This window comes from Notamacropus eugenii, chromosome 3, assembly GCF_028372415.1.
Source record: "Notamacropus eugenii isolate mMacEug1 chromosome 3, mMacEug1.pri_v2, whole genome shotgun sequence".
Lineage (NCBI taxonomy): Eukaryota > Metazoa > Chordata > Mammalia > Diprotodontia > Macropodidae > Notamacropus > Notamacropus eugenii.
The window spans coordinates 302,218,368-302,235,649 of NC_092874.1; the positions used below are offsets into that span (position 1 = coordinate 302,218,368).

The following is a 17,282-nucleotide window of genomic DNA, read 5'->3' on the forward strand; positions in this document are numbered from 1 at the left end:
GGAATTTGCTTGTTAGCCTGACAGGTCATGGTCAGAGAAAGTGGGCACTGGGAGAGGCCTTAGAAGAGGGAATGTCAGGGCTGGGAGGGGCCTGAGAACATGGAATGTCAGAGTGGGTAGGGGCCTTACAAGAGGGAATGTCAGAGTTGGGAGGGGCTTTGGAACAAAGAATTCCAGAGTTCAGAGGGATCTTGGAACATGGAAAGTTAAAGGTAGAAGGGTCATACAACACAGGACATAAAATATTAGGGCAGTGTCTTAAAATCTAGAACATTAAAGCATGAAAAGACATTAGAACATGGAATGTTGGAAAGAGAAGATACCCTAGCACATACATTGTGAGAATATTGCATTTGAAAGTGGGTGAGGATCTCAGCATCTTACCCAACCTCCTCATTTATCAGAGAGGGAAACAGAGACCCCATGGGGAAGTTCGTTGTTCATGGTAACATGGAAACAACCAGGGTCTTATTCTCATCTTCAGATTCTCAGGTCATGCCCTCCAGCCAGTTGGTACCCAGTCAAGGTTCTAAGTTATTGTGGGGTTTTGAATCTAAATAGTGAAAAGGAAATGGAATAAAGGAAGCATGCCCTGTCCAAACAGGGCATGAGGCAGGAGACCCATTTCATTGATGTTTCTGGGGATGTACTCTGAGGTGCATGTGTGTTTGTGGGCTAGGTTTTAAGCCTATCTGATTGCCCATGAACACTTCCAGACTCAGCTCCCAAGCTGTCTGTTTCTACAAGCAGACACACAGTATGGACACCCACATGGCAAATTTCCCCAAATAAAACTGTTTTCACCCTGACTTGGAGGAAATGGCTCAGGCCTGGGCACAGGAGGGGGCTCCCTCTCATGGCCTTGAGCAGGTGAAGAAGGGGCATGCCCTGAGCAGGAGGCTCTGGCTGTGGGAGCCTGGTCTGGTCATTCCTGCACCTGAACAACAGCCCAGATGGTGTGGCAGTGTCCTACTAGGGGGAGGCTCCTCGTTCAATGTTTGAACACTCTTCAGGGATGGCACGGGCTCGCTCTAATATTTTCATAACAGATACAGATTACAGCTTTGCAGAAAAATGGCCCCAGCTCTGAGGGGGGAAAAAAGGGCCAAACAATTGTTTCTAGCAACCTGGGATGGGGGGAGACTTCTAAGACGCCCCCAGGCCAGCTTCTTGCAGATAGCCTCAAGTTCTCCCATCTACAGGATCAGGGCTCCACAGACCAGAAAGTGACATGGAATTCATCCAGTTCACTCCCCAAATTCCCCTTCTGGATGAGGAAGAACAGGCACAGAGGGAGGGACTTGCCCAAGGTCATGCAGTCCTTAAGGGGCTCGTCTGGGATGAGAACCAAAGACCACCAACTGCTAGCATGGGGCCAAGGAATCCACAATGTGGTAATCAGGCCTTTCTTGATTGGACGGGTAGTAGGAGTGATGATAGGATTAGAGATTGAGAGCTAGAAGGGACTCATTGAATCCAACACCTTCAGTCATTATAGACCAAGTGACTTGAACTCAAATCTTTCTGACCACAATCTCAGTGCTCAGTCTGCCTTTCCTTGTGTTGGCTTTCCCCATCAGATCTTCCTCCCATCCCACCGTTTACCCCTTTATCCCATAAGGTTGTCGACTAGAGTCATTTATCCCCGTATTAGACTGTGAGGGAAGGGGTCTACGCTGGAGCTGTTCTGCCTCCCCTAGTCCCCAGTCAGGAAATTCTCAGGGCGACCACGAACGAAGGTCATTGATGGGCAGCGACATCCTAGTCCAGCTAGTCTCTGGCCTAGTCTCTGGCCAGGGCCAAGGGATACCTGAAGATGTGTGTCAAGGGAGCCCCAATTGTTTAAAAATGAGACATAGAAACAGTACGTGGCATCACAAGGCGGTGACCTTTAACAGATTAAATAGAACATACACGCAGAGAAATGGACCACAGTCCCTCAGTCTTCCAGCTGCCTTCGGGCCCAGACCCAGGGGGTGTGTGGCTCCCTCCAGGACCCGAGTGCCCCCGCCCAGACCGGATAACGCAGAAGGGAGATGGAGCGGGTCGAGCTCCTGGGGAGAGCCAGGGTCTGCGGTCTTTAGCCAGGCATAGACAGTTGCTAATGGAGGTGGGGGAGATGACCCGGGGCCCTGAAGTGATCAGGAGTTTCGGGGGGTGGGCAAATCGATGACTATGGGAGGGTTAACAGGCTGATAGTTCACAGTGCACACTGACGCATTCACGTATGTAGTTGTCCCATCCGCCATGACTCCGTAACCTAGGAGAGAAAGAAGCACATACCTGTTAAGCGCTCTTCAGATGGAAGATGGGGGAGGCCCTGAATGACAAGTCAGTGCTGTGGAAATCAAATCCAGGCTGGTGCCTACTATGTTCCTGGCACTCTGCCGTACGGAAGTGTGAGAAAGACTCCCGGGGGCTCAAATCCTGCCTCAGACATTTCCTGACTGTGCTACCTTGGACAAGTCACTTAATCTGTGTCTGCCTCAGTTTCCTCATCTGTCGAACGGCAATAGCAACACTATGTGCCACCACGGGGTCACTGTGAGGACGGAATGAGAGGATGAGTGTGACTCGTTCTGTATCGCGGATGGTGCTCACAGGCTGGAAAGGCCCCGGAGGAGCAGGTTTTAGTGACCGACCTTAACTCGCATTTCTGAAACCTGTTAAGGATCACTCTCAGCGAGGCATGGATTTTTTCACATTTTTCACATTACTCACATTTTTCAGAGGAAGAAACTGAGGCCCAGAGAGGAGCGAATTGGCCAGAGGCAGAGCTAGGACTCAATCCCACTCCTTCTGTGCCTGGGGCTCTCCGTCTGGGCCACCTTGCCCTTTCCAGCCACGGGAGCTGGCGCTGACCCAGACCTCGGCGGTCACTGACCTTCGTGAATGTGTCCGAAGACGTGGAGCCGGGGCTGTATTCGCCTCTGCACCGTATTCAGCAGCTCCACGCATCCCACCCTCTGCATCTTCTTGGGGACCCAGTCTAGAAAACCTGAGAGAACAGGAAGCATGTTAGATGTTGAACCTGGTACCCGCGGTAGGACTCAGGGCTTCACATCCAGCCCCAGACACTTACTGGACGTGAGATCCTGGGCAGGTCTCTTCAGCTCTGCCTGCCTCAGGTTTTTCCATCTGTAAAATGGGGACAGTAACGCTACATAACAAGCTTGTTATGGGGATCAAATGCTTCAACATAAATACAGCGCTTTGCAAACCTTTAAAAGCACTATTAAAATACTAGCTATCGTTGCTAGTTGCTGTCTGACGAATGCCTGTAGCTGCCTTAAATTCGCTGCCAGGGGCCTCAAAGGCCACTTGGAATCCTGGAGTTTTGCCCCTGTCCTCCTCTTCCTCCTCCCACAGTCCCCACCCTGGGCCAGGTTCTGCCTCCCCCACTCCCCCAGGCTCTAAGAATCGCCTTTCTAATGCCCAGCTCGGACCACATATTCCCCAAACAACCTTCTGTGGCTTCCTACCACTTCTGGGGTGAAGCCAGGCTTCCTTGGGCTGGCATTCAAAGCTCTTTATGCCCTGGCCCCATCTTCCTTCTGCAATCTCATCTCATTACAGTGCCTGACCTCTTTGCTACAGACTAGGAACCTTCCAGCTTTTCTCCGAACCTTTGATGTTCTCCCAAAGGTCCCAGAATCAGAAAGGGCAGACATCTTGAATCAGAATGAACTTGCTGGAGCCTAGGACCATCAGTTTAGGGCCAGAGGATTTTAGATCTAGGGCTAGAAGGGAGCTCAGCAACCATTAAGCCCAACTATACTATTTTATAGATGGGGAAACTGAGGCTAGAGATGGACAGATCTTAGATGTCATCCAGAGCAACTCCCTTCATTTTACAGTGGGCCAGTTCAGTGACTGGTGCAGGATCACATACAGAGGAAGCATCAGAATCAGGATTTGAACTCAGGTCCTCTGGCTCTATCCATTGTGCCCCATGGTCCTTTCATGGATTTTTCATGTTCTAAGGGTCTGCCAGGACTTAAACCCAAGTCCACTGTTCTTTCCAATCAAATGATCAACCAATAAGTGTTTATGAAGGCCAGTGTGCCGCTGGCAGTACACAGGGATGGACAGCACATCCCATGAGGCACCTCCTTGGGGGCAGGGGAGGTTTCCCTTTCCTGTCTCCAGAAGGCCATGTCTCTGCACAGCACCTGGCACACAGTAGGCACTGGATAAATGCTCACTGATTTCTTGATTGAGGGCATTCCAGGCACAGGGGATGGCTTGTTTGAAGGCAGGAGACAGAAAGTGGAGGATGGGGAACAGCGGGGGGTCCGACTGTGAAGGGGCCACAGGAGGCTGATTTAGAGCTAGGGGCTGACTAATCCTGCACTTTAGCAGTCATGTGAAGGGAACAGGAAGCCAGTTTCGAAGGGCCTTGAATGCCGGGCCCAGGAGTCGGGGTTTTTCCAAGGGTGACAGGGAGTCACTGAAGTGTATAGAGCATGGAAGTGAAGCGATCAGGCCTGAATCTTCAAAATCTTCCTGTGCCAGCCCCAGGGAAGATGAACCAGAGGAGGAAGACACTAGAGACACTGTTCTCACCTCTGACCTGGGAGATGTGATGGGGAGAGTAGAGGAGGTGACCAAAGAGAGAAGGGGCTGGATCCAAGACAGGGAGCAGAGGGCGGTGACAAGGTATAGCATCTGCGTGGGCAGGAGAGTTGGGCACAGGCCTGCTGTGCAGACTCTGGAGTACCCCTATGCCTGCCTTCCTTCCTTCATCCCTCACTCTTTTCTCTTTCTGTCTCTTCCTCTCTGTCTCTCTCCATCTCTCTGTTTCTCTCCCTGTCTGTCTGTCTCTCTGTCTTCCACCCTTTCTCCCCTCTTTCTCACTGTCTTTCTCTCTCCGTCTATCTCTGCCTTTGTCCTAGTCTGTCTATCTCTTTCCCTGTTTCTCTCTCTGTCTCTATCTCTTTCCCTCTCTATCTCTATCTCTGTCTCTCTCTCGCTTACTACAATCCCCACTCTACAGATGATGGAACTGAGGTTCAGACTGTCAGGGTCAGAATTCAAACCCAGGTCCCTTCTGGCTGTAATCCCAACAGATGCTCTGCTACAGGACCACTGAACCAAGGGACACACTGACAGCTGTAAAGGGGCCTCCAAAAGCATCCCGCTCAGTTATTTTAAGTGTGGGGAAACCCACTGGCCTCTCATGTACACACAGCTAGTAAGTGCCAGAGGCAGATGCAGAGTCTCTTTCTGACTCCCAGTCCAGTCCTCCAGCCACTGGGCATCTCAAAAGCACCTTCCCTGCCACAGCTGTATGAAGCCAGGAGGGGCCCATGGTGGTAGTCCTCAGGAGTCCAACAGGCCATCATGGGGAAAGGGGAATGGCTCTGCCTTGTTCTACCTGACCCCTGAGAACCAAGCAGGAGCAATGGGGAGGTCTCAGAGAAGCCACTTTGGGCTCCAGGTAAGAAGAGGTTTCCAGAGCTATCCTAGGGGAAGGATCGCCTTGGAAATAGTGAGCTCACCCTGGAAGCTTTACTCAGAGGTGAAGATGGCCCAGCAGTAACACTTGCAGCCAGGCTTCTCTTGAAGGCACAGGCTAGTCGTTGGCCTCCAGGCCCCTTCTGTGAAGTTATGACCTTCCCATTGCTGGGGTTTGGGAAGCTGAGGATGGGGCAGGTGTCTTGCAGAAGGTCATCCAAGTGAGAAAGGGGTCAGACTTGGGGCTACAGTCCAGCCTCGCTGGCTCCTTTCCATGACCATGTATTCATGGGCAGCCTGGCCTGCCAGGGGAACTACTACCTGTGAAGTGCTTTGGAGACCACCACGTGCTCGTAAATGTCACCTGGCATTCTTCTTATCTCTGTGCTCCAGAGCTGGTTTAACCTAGCACTTAATGACAAACGATGGGAGAGGGTGAGTCAGGAATTCACTTGTAAGACCAACTGCTCCCGTTCTTGGGCAGCATCTGTTCCCCCAAAGCTCGCCCACCCGAAAAAAATATTTCCAGGCTTTAAAACAGCCGTGCGGCTCATTCTGGCAAAGAGCCAAAACTTGCTTAGTAAGAAGGTTTTGAGCTGGAATATAGGGGCTGCATGAGGTGCTGGGGGAGACAGAGGATCCACCTTGAGACCTCAGAGCCTGGGAGGAGCTCAGGGGCCCTCTACACCAACCCCATCATTTTACCAATGGGGAAACTGAGGCTTACAAGTGTTCAATGACTGCCAGAGAGTACAAGTTAAATTCTAAATGAAGAACTGGAAAGGAACTTAGAAGCCCTTCTTGTACAATTCCCTCTTTTTACAGAGGAAACAACCCAAGGCTAGTCACCTTAGTCAGTCAGTCTGAAAAAACAAACAAGCATTTATTAAACATTTGCTATGAGGCAGCTGGGTGGTGTAGTGGATAGTGTGTGGGATCTGGAGTCAGGAAGATCTCTGTTCAGATCCAGCCCCAGACACTTGCTAGCTGTGTAGCTCTGGGCAAGTCACTTAGCCCTGTTTGCCTCAGTTTTCTCTTCTGTAAAATAAGAATGCACTGGAGAAGGAGATGGTGAACCACTTCAGTATCTTTGCCAGAAAACCCCATGGACAAGTCCACAGGGTCAGGAAGAGTCAGACGCCACGGAATGACTGAACAATAATGTGCCAGTCACTGGACTATGTACTTGGTGTGCAGAGAAAGGCAGAACCAAGCCTTGCCCTTGAGGAGCTCACTTTCTAATGGGGGGATGCTGCATAAATAACCAGAACAGAGAGAAGGAAGGCAGGACCCTAGCAGCTGGGAGGACCAGCCTTCTGTGGATGGTGAGATTTGAGCTGAGTCTTGGAGGAAGCCAGAAGGGGGAGCGAAGGAGGGAGAGCATGTCAGGCATGGGGCACAGCCAGAGCAAAGACGCTGAGATGGACCAGAGGGTGTTTGACGAAGACTGAACAGGGATATATAGATGGATCTTAGAGAACCTGGAGGGGGCCAGAAAAGTAGGAAGGGGCCAGGTTATCCTGAGCTTTCAGGGCCTAATAGAGGGCCTCCTTTCTGACCTGGAAGGTAATAGGGAACCATGGAGGTTTACTGAGGAGGTAGGTGACATGGCACGTGAAATCACTTTTGGTGTCCAGAGTGGAGCATGGATCTAAATGGGAGAGACTTACATATCAGGGGCCAATCTACATTAGTGGTGGGATGCTCCTCATTGGGAGTTCATGCTACCAAAGAAATCCTGGGTAGAGTCCCAGACCAAATGCTTGGGAATTAATCACTCAGTTGTTTTTTCCTCCTGAAGAAAGATGTGCTGTCCGCACCTCATAAATGTTGGTGCCCTGGGATAACTCCAGTCACCTCACCTTGGTTACATCTCTGGTATATGATTAACCCTACTCACTTAACTTGTCTGAGTCTCCATTTCCTCTTCAGCAAACTGGAAATAAGAAAACCTGTCACTACAGACTTTTGTTGTCCTGCTCTTCAGAAAGGACAGTGGAACCAGGCATCTCTGAAGGATTTTTAGCAAGAACAGCTGAGAGAAGAAGACTTAACGAACTAGAAAATTCAATTAACCAGTAACCTCTCTGTTTCTCCCAGGCTGTGAATAGGCCAACAGCCAGAGTACGGCTACTTTTCTCCTACCAGGTTGCATATTGCCTGGTTCTCTGAAATACGGCAGGAAATAGGCTATGATTCAGAGAATTCTAGAACCCAGGAGCAGGGAGAGCCCTTAGAATAGAGGATGGCAGAACTTGGAGAGGTCTTAGAATTGGGGCTGTCAGAGCTGGGAGGGAGCTTAGAATTGGGGATGGCAGAGCTGGGAGACAGCTTAGAATAGGGGATGTCATAGCTGAAAGGGGTCTTAGAACAGAGGATGTCAGAGCTGGGAGGGAGCTTAGAACAGGGGATGGCAGAGCTGGGAGACAGCTTAGAACAGGGGATGGCAGAGCTGGGAGACAGCTTAGAATAGGGGATGGCAGAACTGGGAGGGAGCTTAGAACAGGAGATGGCAGAGCTGAGAGGGCCCACAGAACAGAATCATGAGCAATGGATAACCTAACCCACTCATTTCACAAAAGAGGAAACTAAAGCCCATAAAGCTGAAGTGCATCGTCCAAGATCACAGGAGAGTCAGAGTCAAGATTTGAACTCAGGTCCTGTGACTCTAAGAGTCACAGGGAGAGGGAGAAGGAGAGGGAGAGAGAGAGAGAGAGAGAGAGAGAGAGAGAGAGAGAGAGAGAGAGAGAGAGAGAGAGAGAGAGAGAGAGAGAGAGAGAATGGGAGACAGAAAGGGTTGCCCTGAAAGGCAATGTCACACCTCTGCCATCTTAGTAGAGAGGTGGAAGGCTATGGGTGTGGAGTCCTGCATACATTGTTGGACACAGTAACTCTGCTGGTTGAGTTTTCTTGACTGTTTTTCATCGTTAAGGAGAATTCCACAGAAGAGTTTGGGGGAAGTGTCCATAGTGAGAGAAAACAAACAAAGCATCAAGAGAACTTTTTTTAAAAAGTGTGTATATGTATATGTGTGTGTATATGTGAGAGAGACACACAGAGAGATAGAGAAGGAAGGAGAAGGGGAGAGGGAAGGAGGGGTAGGGGTAAGGGTAGGGGTAGCTAAGGAGAAGAAACCATTATGAACTCGGGGTAGGGCCAGTCCTCCTTCTTAATTCAATTTAAGTCACTTAATAGGGACAGAGAATAAATCTGGTTGAGGTCACCCTGGGGTCCTGAGTTGGCAGGCCAGAATCCAGTTCCATAGAAGAGGCAGGTTCAGGTCTGGTTCATGCTGGCATTAGGGCGGCTCAGGGGGGAGGGACCCTCAGGGGTGCCCACCCAGAACATCACTGGGTCCCTGAAGGGCTTTTTAGGCCCAAGGAGGAGCTGAAGGAGGTGGCCCTGCTCACAGTTAAGGGAGAGAGACACAGAGAAGAGCCACTGGGGAGCATTAGGAGATGGGCCCAGAGGTCTGAGCCCCAGAGTCACGGGCACTTGCCAAGTATGTGCCAGGGCAGGAGGAACACCAAACAGGACTCCTGGTCCAGCAGCACACTGATTGACTATGTGACTTTAGACAGGACCCTCTGTGGGCCTCAGTTTCTCCTTCTGAATCAATAATGTTCAAACTTTTCAGATTACTTTTCCCTATTAGCAAAGAATGCATGTGACTGCACTCTCAGCATGAGTATATTTACTTATTTATAAATTGTCTGTGTGTAATATTAATTATTCATAGTATAAAACATACATGAAGATGAGATTAAGAGAAAATATTCTTTGATCTGAGGCACTGGGGATCCCCTGTAGTTACTGAGGAGGGGAATGATGGGGTCACAGCTACACTTTGGTCACTGAGTGGGGATGGGCCGCAAAGGGAGAGGCTGGATGCAGATCGATTAGGGGGCCATTTCCATGATCCAGGTCAGAGATGGTGACAGCACAGATTGCCATGGTGTCTGTAAGTAAGCATACCTCCTTAACCTGTGGGACTCAGTCTGTCCTAGCCCAAATGAAAAGGGAGGGCTGGGGTGGGAGAAGAGTCAGGGCTACTTTTTCCTGGTAAATCCCTTCCTTAGAGGCCCTTGCTGGGAGGTGACCTGGGGAGCAGGGGCAGGAGCTGGCATCATTGTGGCTTGGGAGCCTTCCATGGGAGGAGCTCAGGGAGATTTTGGAAGTTTGCCTAAAGAGACAAAGAGTGGAGTTGGGGAGCGGGGTATTGGGAGATAAGGGTAGGTGCAGGTAGGGGAAGCCAAGACCCACCAGCAGCCTGAGTTCTAAGGCAGGAGAGGGGAAGGAGAATTGCAGAATCCAGAGGGTCAAAGCTGGAGACCCTCTGAACTCAGTCCCCTCATCTTACGGATGAAAAACACCAAACCCAGAGAAGACAAGTAACTTGTCCGGCATCACACAGAGGGCCAGTGACTTCACCAGAGTTGGTTTTGAGGCTCCTGAGTGGGTGCTCTGCTGCTCCCTTCGAAGAAGAGGGGTGAGAAAGGAGCGTGGAAGGTTTACAAGGGAGAAGGAGGGCCCCAGAAAGAGGAAAACACACAGATTGTCATGGTGGGGGGAGCTGCAAAGAAGTTCTCTAATGCAGCAGTCAGCACCTTCTGATTTTAAAGATAAAACAAACATACAAAATCGGAGTAAATTCCCCAGAGGTCAGAGTCCCCTCTAACCACCAGGGCTGCTGAGGGATCCAAATTCATGGCCCTGTCACAAGAGGTTTATTAAAAACAGACATACACACTGAGTGAAAGTATCTAGGACAGGGATCCAACACAGGCATGTCCAGGTTTCCCATTCTTAACATTCTATGTTCGAAGTCCCCTTCCAGGCCTGACATTCCATGTTCTAAGGTCTTTTCCCACTGTTCTCATGTTCTGTGTTCTAAGTTAAGGTCTGACATTGCATGGTCTAAGATCCTCTCCTCTTCTTATGTTCTATGTTCTAAGCAGACCTCCAGGTTTGACATTGCATGGTCTAAGCCCCTCTTAGCTTCAATATCCTATGATTTGACAGGCCTTCCCTCACTTCCCCAGCTGCCCCTTTTCCCATCACCCTCAGAAGAGCCACAGCGCACTCTCTGTGGCTTCAGTGCTGAAGCTGGTTGAGTCTTACCCAGGGGAGGTCCATGCGTTATAAGAATGTCTATTCCTTCAGGGATCAGATTCCATTTCTCCAACAGAGCCTGTCCTCGGGGTAGGTTGAAGCCCCAGCCATAGAACCAGGGTTGCCTGCCAAAAGAGGAGGGGAAGGGTTAGAGTGAGCTGACGGAACTACTGGACACCAGCATCTGGGCTTTCACTGAACCAGGTCCCAGAGCATCACTGGAATTTGAGAGTATACATTTGCACAGGGGCAGGCAACATGTGTGTCAGCGTACTCAAGGAAGTACACTTGTACTTGTATGCACACCAGCAAGGCCTGCACATGAGTCTTTATTCATCACAAGGGGAAATCTTGCAGAGAGCACAGCTCACACTTAAGAGAGGCAGGAGCCCACAGAGCAAGCAGGCTTTTGAAATAGGACACCAGAGAATGGATATACATACATACATATACATATACATATATATATATATATATATATACACACACACACACACACGTATGCATATGTATATATACATATGCAGTAGATTATGTATAAAATACAAACGTACTCACATATGTATGTGTGTATATATGCATATGCAGTATATCATATATAATATAAAAATCCAAATCAATTTCTCTCTCTTGCTCTGTCTCCCTCTCCTTCTCTCTGTCTTCTCTGTCTCTCCTTTCTCTCTCTGTCTCCTTCTATCTCTGTCTCTCTCTGTGTCTCTCTGTCTTTCTCTCTCCCTCCACCCCCTCTCCCTGCTCCATATTGGCTGTGAGATTTTGGCCCTTGACCTCTCACATTTCTAGGCAGCATTCTAGGATTCAGAGGAGAGCGTGCCAGCTTCCACCACCACAATGACATCGCAGGTCCAAGTCAAAAAAGGTTCCTCTGCATTGGACTGGAAAGTTGGCCAAGTGTTTCAGGCACATTATCTCATTTCATCTCCATAATCTTTAGTAGCAGTTACCAACATCATTCTTAGTCATTATCCTTGAATTCAGACTTTCTCCTTGGGTCCCAATGTACAGCCAGGGCCCACCAGAGTCACACTCACCCTGTTAAGCTCTTGGTCTCTCCTCTTTTGCATAACCATCAAAATCACACTCACTAACTCCTCCAACACATTCCCCTGTGGTTCTCCAATGCAGCCCTCTGCTCAGCACTTGCCAGCCTCACCATCAGCTCACAACCAGGGCTCTCAATGGCACTCAATTCAACCTAGCCCAACTCAATGGCCATAGATTTGTCATTGTTGGTCCCAGCACCAGGTTCTTAGGAGCTATTCTGTGTGCACTTATATGTCCATGTGGTGTCTCCTCAAAAGAAAGTCAGCTCTCTGAGGGCAAGGACTATGTCATTCTTGTCTTTATATTCCCAGGGTCTAGTGCAGTGCCCAGCATACAGTAGATACTTAACAAATGTTTGATGGTTGTGTCTCCTATGTGCCAAGCACTGCGCAAAGTTTTGAGAATACAGAAGCAAAGGTGAAAGCTTAGGCGCTCCATCAATCACCAACCTAAAGCAGTCTCTGGATCCCTAAACTGAACAACGTCAGCCATGATGCTCCCTCTTGCCGTTCCTAAACACTACCCAGAACTGCAGGCACCTCTAACCCTCTCATATACTTGTTTCTCCCCTGTCTCTTTGCAGCCCCACAGTATCTGCAGGGCTTGATCCCTAGTATGAATGGCACAGACTGACTGAGATACAATGTTCTGAGGTCTCACTCTTATTGGGAGGGAAGGAGGGAGGGAAGGACAGAGAGAGAGAAGAATTGAGGGTAGACATCAGTCACCATAAAGTAGGAAGCCATTTGCCGACTATTGGGTGTTTGACCAAGGCATGGAGACAAGGGGCATCACAATCTGTGTCTGCAGAAGGAGGGTGGACCCCAACGAAGAGCAGTGTGTGGGTGAGGTAGGGTGGAAGAAGGCATGCTGGACTTGGAGTCACATGACTTTGGTTCCATTTCTGTCTTGGTCACAGGACCAGATACTACATTACATCATATTGTATTGCATTCTATTTTGTTACAATTAATACAGTTCTGTCTAATGGCTGTGTGACTCCAAGCTCTCTCTGCGTTCATAAAATGGAAATAATGACCTCTTACCCTCAAAGGACTGTTACAACAAGCACTTCCCAATCGCCAAGTGTTTAATGAATGTGCATCGATAGAATGATGGAGGGCAGCATAGTACCATGGATAAAGCCTTGGAGTCTGGGGAATCTGAGGGCCCTGGGCTTGAATGACCCCTCAAATCTCATCATAGGACCTCTCTGTGCCTCAGATTCTTCACCTTTAAAATAAGAGAACAGAACTTGACCTTCAAAGTTGCTCCAACTCAGCATCTATGATCCTAGAACTATTTTCAAGTCTTTAAATGGGCCTGCCCCTCAGCAAGCAGAAGGCAGCTGCAAATGGGGGCCAACGCTCATGCAGAGCAGACCCCTTCCTCCAGCTTCAGGGTGTCACCTGCTCCACGAGTAACTTGGGTTTTTTCTGCTTCCTTCTGGCTGATGGAAAATTGCTCAATGGGGTCCTCATCACAGGCCTTGGGGCTGTAATTGGAACTCAACCACTATCTGGTTCAGGAATGTCTCCCTGGAGAGCACTCAAGTCTGATTTACACACTGAACCTGAAGAGTACGATGGAATATCATCCCACTTGTTCCTCTCTAATCCTGTCCTTTCAGGTGGGGGACTTTGTGAGATCACAGAATATGAGGCCATGGAAAGGAATGAAGAAGAGAGGAAGACATTCTATGAATCTGGGGAGGCTCCTGGACCTCATCTCATCCAGCCTGGCCCTGAATAAGGTCAGAATGATCAGATTCAATGGCAAGTCAGTGACTTGCCCAAAGGCCTCATGGCAAGTTCTTGGCAAAGACATGGGGCTAGGATCTTTCCCCCACATTATAGTATTGGACTCAAGCTGGGAGAAGTAGTGGAAGAGGGAAGGATGGAGGAAACAGGGAGACAACAGGAATTTAGAGTCAGCCTCTAATTCTAGGACTGCTCTTTCTTCTACATCATGGCTTCTCCAGGGTTAGTGGTCACTGAGGTCCAGTCCCTTACAAACAGGTATCTTGATGCAGAAGAACTCCCTGGACTTGAGGTCTAGGAGGAGGGTTTTTCAGTCAGTGCTCATGGAAGCAGCCCAAGATGAGTCTGACCAGTGAACATCATGCTTTCAATACTTACTAGCTGCGAGTCCCTAGATAAGGGGCTTTGTAAAGATGACTAAGAGCTCGAATTGGAGAGTGAGGCACACTGGGCAAGAAGGGGCCTGAGTCCAAAGATGTAGAGTCTGAACATGGGGCTGAGAGCCTAAGGCAAGTTGTGAAGATTTGTTTCTTTCATGGCCCTTGGCTGGTAGGGAGTGTAGTTACTATCCAAGTATGGATGGCTATCTCTTTGAAGATAGAGCTGGCCTGGCAAAGGAAGGAGATACAAATTCTCCCTACTAGAATGATGGATGATCCAAAGGCACATTAGGACTATTTAAGTAAATGAGCCTGGAGGAGCTGAATCTCCAGATACATGAAAGGAGGACACTCAGAAGAGGGAGAAGTATCCTGGTGGGAAGGGAAGTGGTTTGGACTGGAGTCAGGAAGGCTGAACTCAAATCCTGTCTCTGGCACTAATTCGCTGCATAACCCTGGGCAAATCATTGACCCTCTCTCAGCCTCCATTTCCTTCGTCTGTCAAATGGGGATATTAATAGCTATAGAGTCACTCTCATAGGGTTGTGAAAAGGCTCAAACGCAGGATGTATTCCAGGTGCTGTAAAATGCCTGCTATTATTTTGGAGTCTTTGTTTCTTCATCTGCAAAATGGGGACAGTTGTATTTCTGTTATCTCCCTCAAAGGGTTATGGTGAGGATTATAATGAATGCCAAGGGGTCTCTGGGAAGATTAGTTTGGCTCTGGAGACCCAAGTATCCAGACAGGGAGACTTTCTCCAAAAGCAGATTTTAGTTCAGTATCAGGAAGAACTTTCTAATGACTGGAGCTGTCCAACATGGAATGGGTTGCTGCCTGGAGTAGTGAGTTCCCCATCACTAGCAGACTTCTAGTAGACACTGGCTAACCCCTTGTGGGGAACACTGAAGAGGCGATTTGCACTTTGAAGAGAGGGGGGAATGAGATGCCCTCTGAGATCCCTTCTAACTCTGCAGTTCTCTGGTTCTATAAAAAGAGAAAAAAATAATCATAGTAAATTATACTGACCACAGAGCTATAAAGGGAATCTGGGCTCCATAGGAAGGAGATTGACAAGAAACTCTACTCTAGCAACCTTACGGCTTGACTGTGTGTGGAGATGGGGACCTTCCCCCTCCCCCGTACTGTGGTTGAGGTCCATGGAAGGGACTTTTGGGGGTCCATGCACCAGATGAGAGGAAGTCAGAAGAGGGCCTGGTGGTCTCTGGGGAGTTGACCTCTCTGCTTCATCAGACATCAAGTCATGAGGGTCCATAAAACTTCAATGATGCCTCTTTGACAACCCCAAGAAAGTACTCTTGGTCAGGGGGAGGTTGGACTCGATCACCTTGAAGGTCCTCCCATTCCTACATTTCCATCATTCTGGGATATGATAACCCAGGAGGTGATGTGACCAGGATGTGACGAGACGTGGCAGCGGGATGGTACAAGGAGAAACTGGGTTGGAAGGTTTGCCCTCTCTGGGCCTCAGTTTCCTCCTCTGACTCTCCCTGCCTAGGCTGTACTCAGGAAATCCTGGGACAGCCGATAAAAGGCTGTTTGAGTTGGATCCTGTCTCTCGCTGTCCCTGGCAGCTGGAAATGGGCAGCCAGTGCTTCCTGCTAACCCTCAGGGAGAGGAGAAAGGCACCGAGCTACACTAGAGAAGCCTTCTAAAAAGCAGGATTCGTATTGGAGAAATCTAATCAAATATTTACAAGCCTGGAAAAGGCATCATCAGCATGGAAATAAGTTATTTTTAAGATTCTCCGTGAAGATGGAGGGGAAGGAGTTTTTCTCTCTCTTTCAAAGAGAAACTGAAAATATCTCAGACAATTTATTTCATCCCAACGAACTGAAGGAATGGAGGAGGCTTCTGGCACCCCATGAGGGATGATGCCCAAGGAAGGGCTGCTCTTGCCTAGGGTTAATGAGGAGCCTGCTGTGATAGAATGGGGGTTTTCCTGGGAAAGTGACCAGTCTGGGACTTGAAATTAACAGCACCAGGAATCACAGATGATCAGAGCTAGAAGAGACCTTAGAACACGGATTGTCAGAGATATAAAGAACCTTGAAACACAGAATATCAGGGCTGGGAAGGATCTTAAGCATCATGGAGTGCAGCACATTCATTTCACAGATGAGTAAATTGAGGCCCAGGAAGGATCCTAGGATCATAGATGTAGTGATAGAAGAGACCTTGGAATCCATCTAAGCTAGCTCCTTCATTTTACAGATAAGGAAACTGAGGCCCAAGGAGCTGAAATGATTTGCTCAAGGTCACATGGATTTTAATGATCAGAGGTGGGACTTCCCCAGCTTTTTTCCTTCCAGGGAAGGAGTTTTTTTCTGGGGTACCATGCTTATGATTGCTTACATTTACAAAGACAGTAAGATTTAGAATTTTGTGACACCTGAATCCAGCTCCTTTTACTTCAAATATATCACTGTTTTAATAAACCACACGGCTTCTCTGTCCCCTCCTTTCCTGGGTTTCTCTCTCCCTCCTTCAGTTCCAATTTCCTGCTCATCTAGCCTCCTGGAGGAGTGGAGGGGGCCAAAGAAGGCAGAGCCCAGAGGGTGCTGCAGTGGTGCACAGGGAGTCAGACATCAATGCAAAGACTGAGCATTCCAGAGCCTCCCATGACTATCCATCCTTGTACAGCCACAAAGCAAGAGGCATTCCCAAGGAATACCCGAACCCCTGAAAGAATTCAGTGCTGGGGCCACATGGGGCTTCAAACTAAGAAGCATGGAGCAGGGGAGTGAGCAAGAGAAAAGGAAGGAGAGAGTGAGAGGTGTCTTCTTCCCAGTGATTAGCCTAGAAATCTAGCCATTTTGAGGAGTGTAGGGGGATTTTATCAAACCTCAACTCCCTTCCTATGAAATTATCATTACAAATCAACTATCAAAATTTCACATGGAAAGGAAAAAAATGAAAAAATTACTTTGGCAGCCTCAGTCTGCTTGAAAACAATCCCTGGGTTCTGATTGTGCAATTTAGCCAGTAACCAGGAAAACTGGTGATCACTTGGTGGGTTTGCTTAGATCCCTGGACCCTGGGCATGCCAGTGACAGCCTTGGTGCCTGAGTGGGAAAGAGTGGATCATTTTCATGCCACCTCCATATTCCAGGGTCCATGTAACCACTAAACTCCAGCTTCTAAAAATGGCACCTGAGATGGGTCTAGGAGCAAAGACCTGGATCCTGGGAAGGGGAAAGGATTTCAAAATCATCTCCTACCAGTGGGACCAGGTAAACTAGATGTTATGGAGGAAGAGAAGGAACCCAAAGCTTGAGAATTAGAAGACTTAGGCTTTAGGTCAGGAGAACGTGGCTTTTTAGAAAGCATGCTGGAATTGGCATCAGAGGATCTCAGTTGAAAACCTGGCTGCCACTTATTTGTGTGACAGCCTCAGATTTCTCCTGTATAAAATGAAAGGGTTGTGTTGGAACGTGGGTACACAGATTTAGTGCTGGATAGGGGTCATCTCCCTTAAACCTCTCATTGATA

At 48.8% G+C, this 17,282-nt stretch overlaps 1 protein-coding gene across 2 annotated transcripts in view; it reads right to left on the minus strand.

Annotated features, from left to right (window-relative positions):
• Nucleotides 1-1,869: 1,869 nt before the first annotated feature.
• The window catches only part of MPPED1 (metallophosphoesterase domain containing 1), a 104,344-nt gene continuing 88,931 nt past the window's right edge, over nucleotides 1,870-17,282 (minus strand). For both annotated transcript variants that reach the window (XM_072596362.1, XM_072596361.1), the window contains exons 5-7: nucleotides 10,579-10,694; nucleotides 2,885-2,998; nucleotides 1,870-2,260 (exon numbers count right to left, since the gene is read on the minus strand). In XM_072596362.1, the coding sequence (XP_072452463.1) occupies nucleotides 2,142-2,260; nucleotides 2,885-2,998; nucleotides 10,579-10,694 (349 nt within the window). In that variant the 3' untranslated portion in view covers nucleotides 1,870-2,141. The remainder of the gene's footprint in view (nucleotides 2,261-2,884; nucleotides 2,999-10,578; nucleotides 10,695-17,282) is intronic.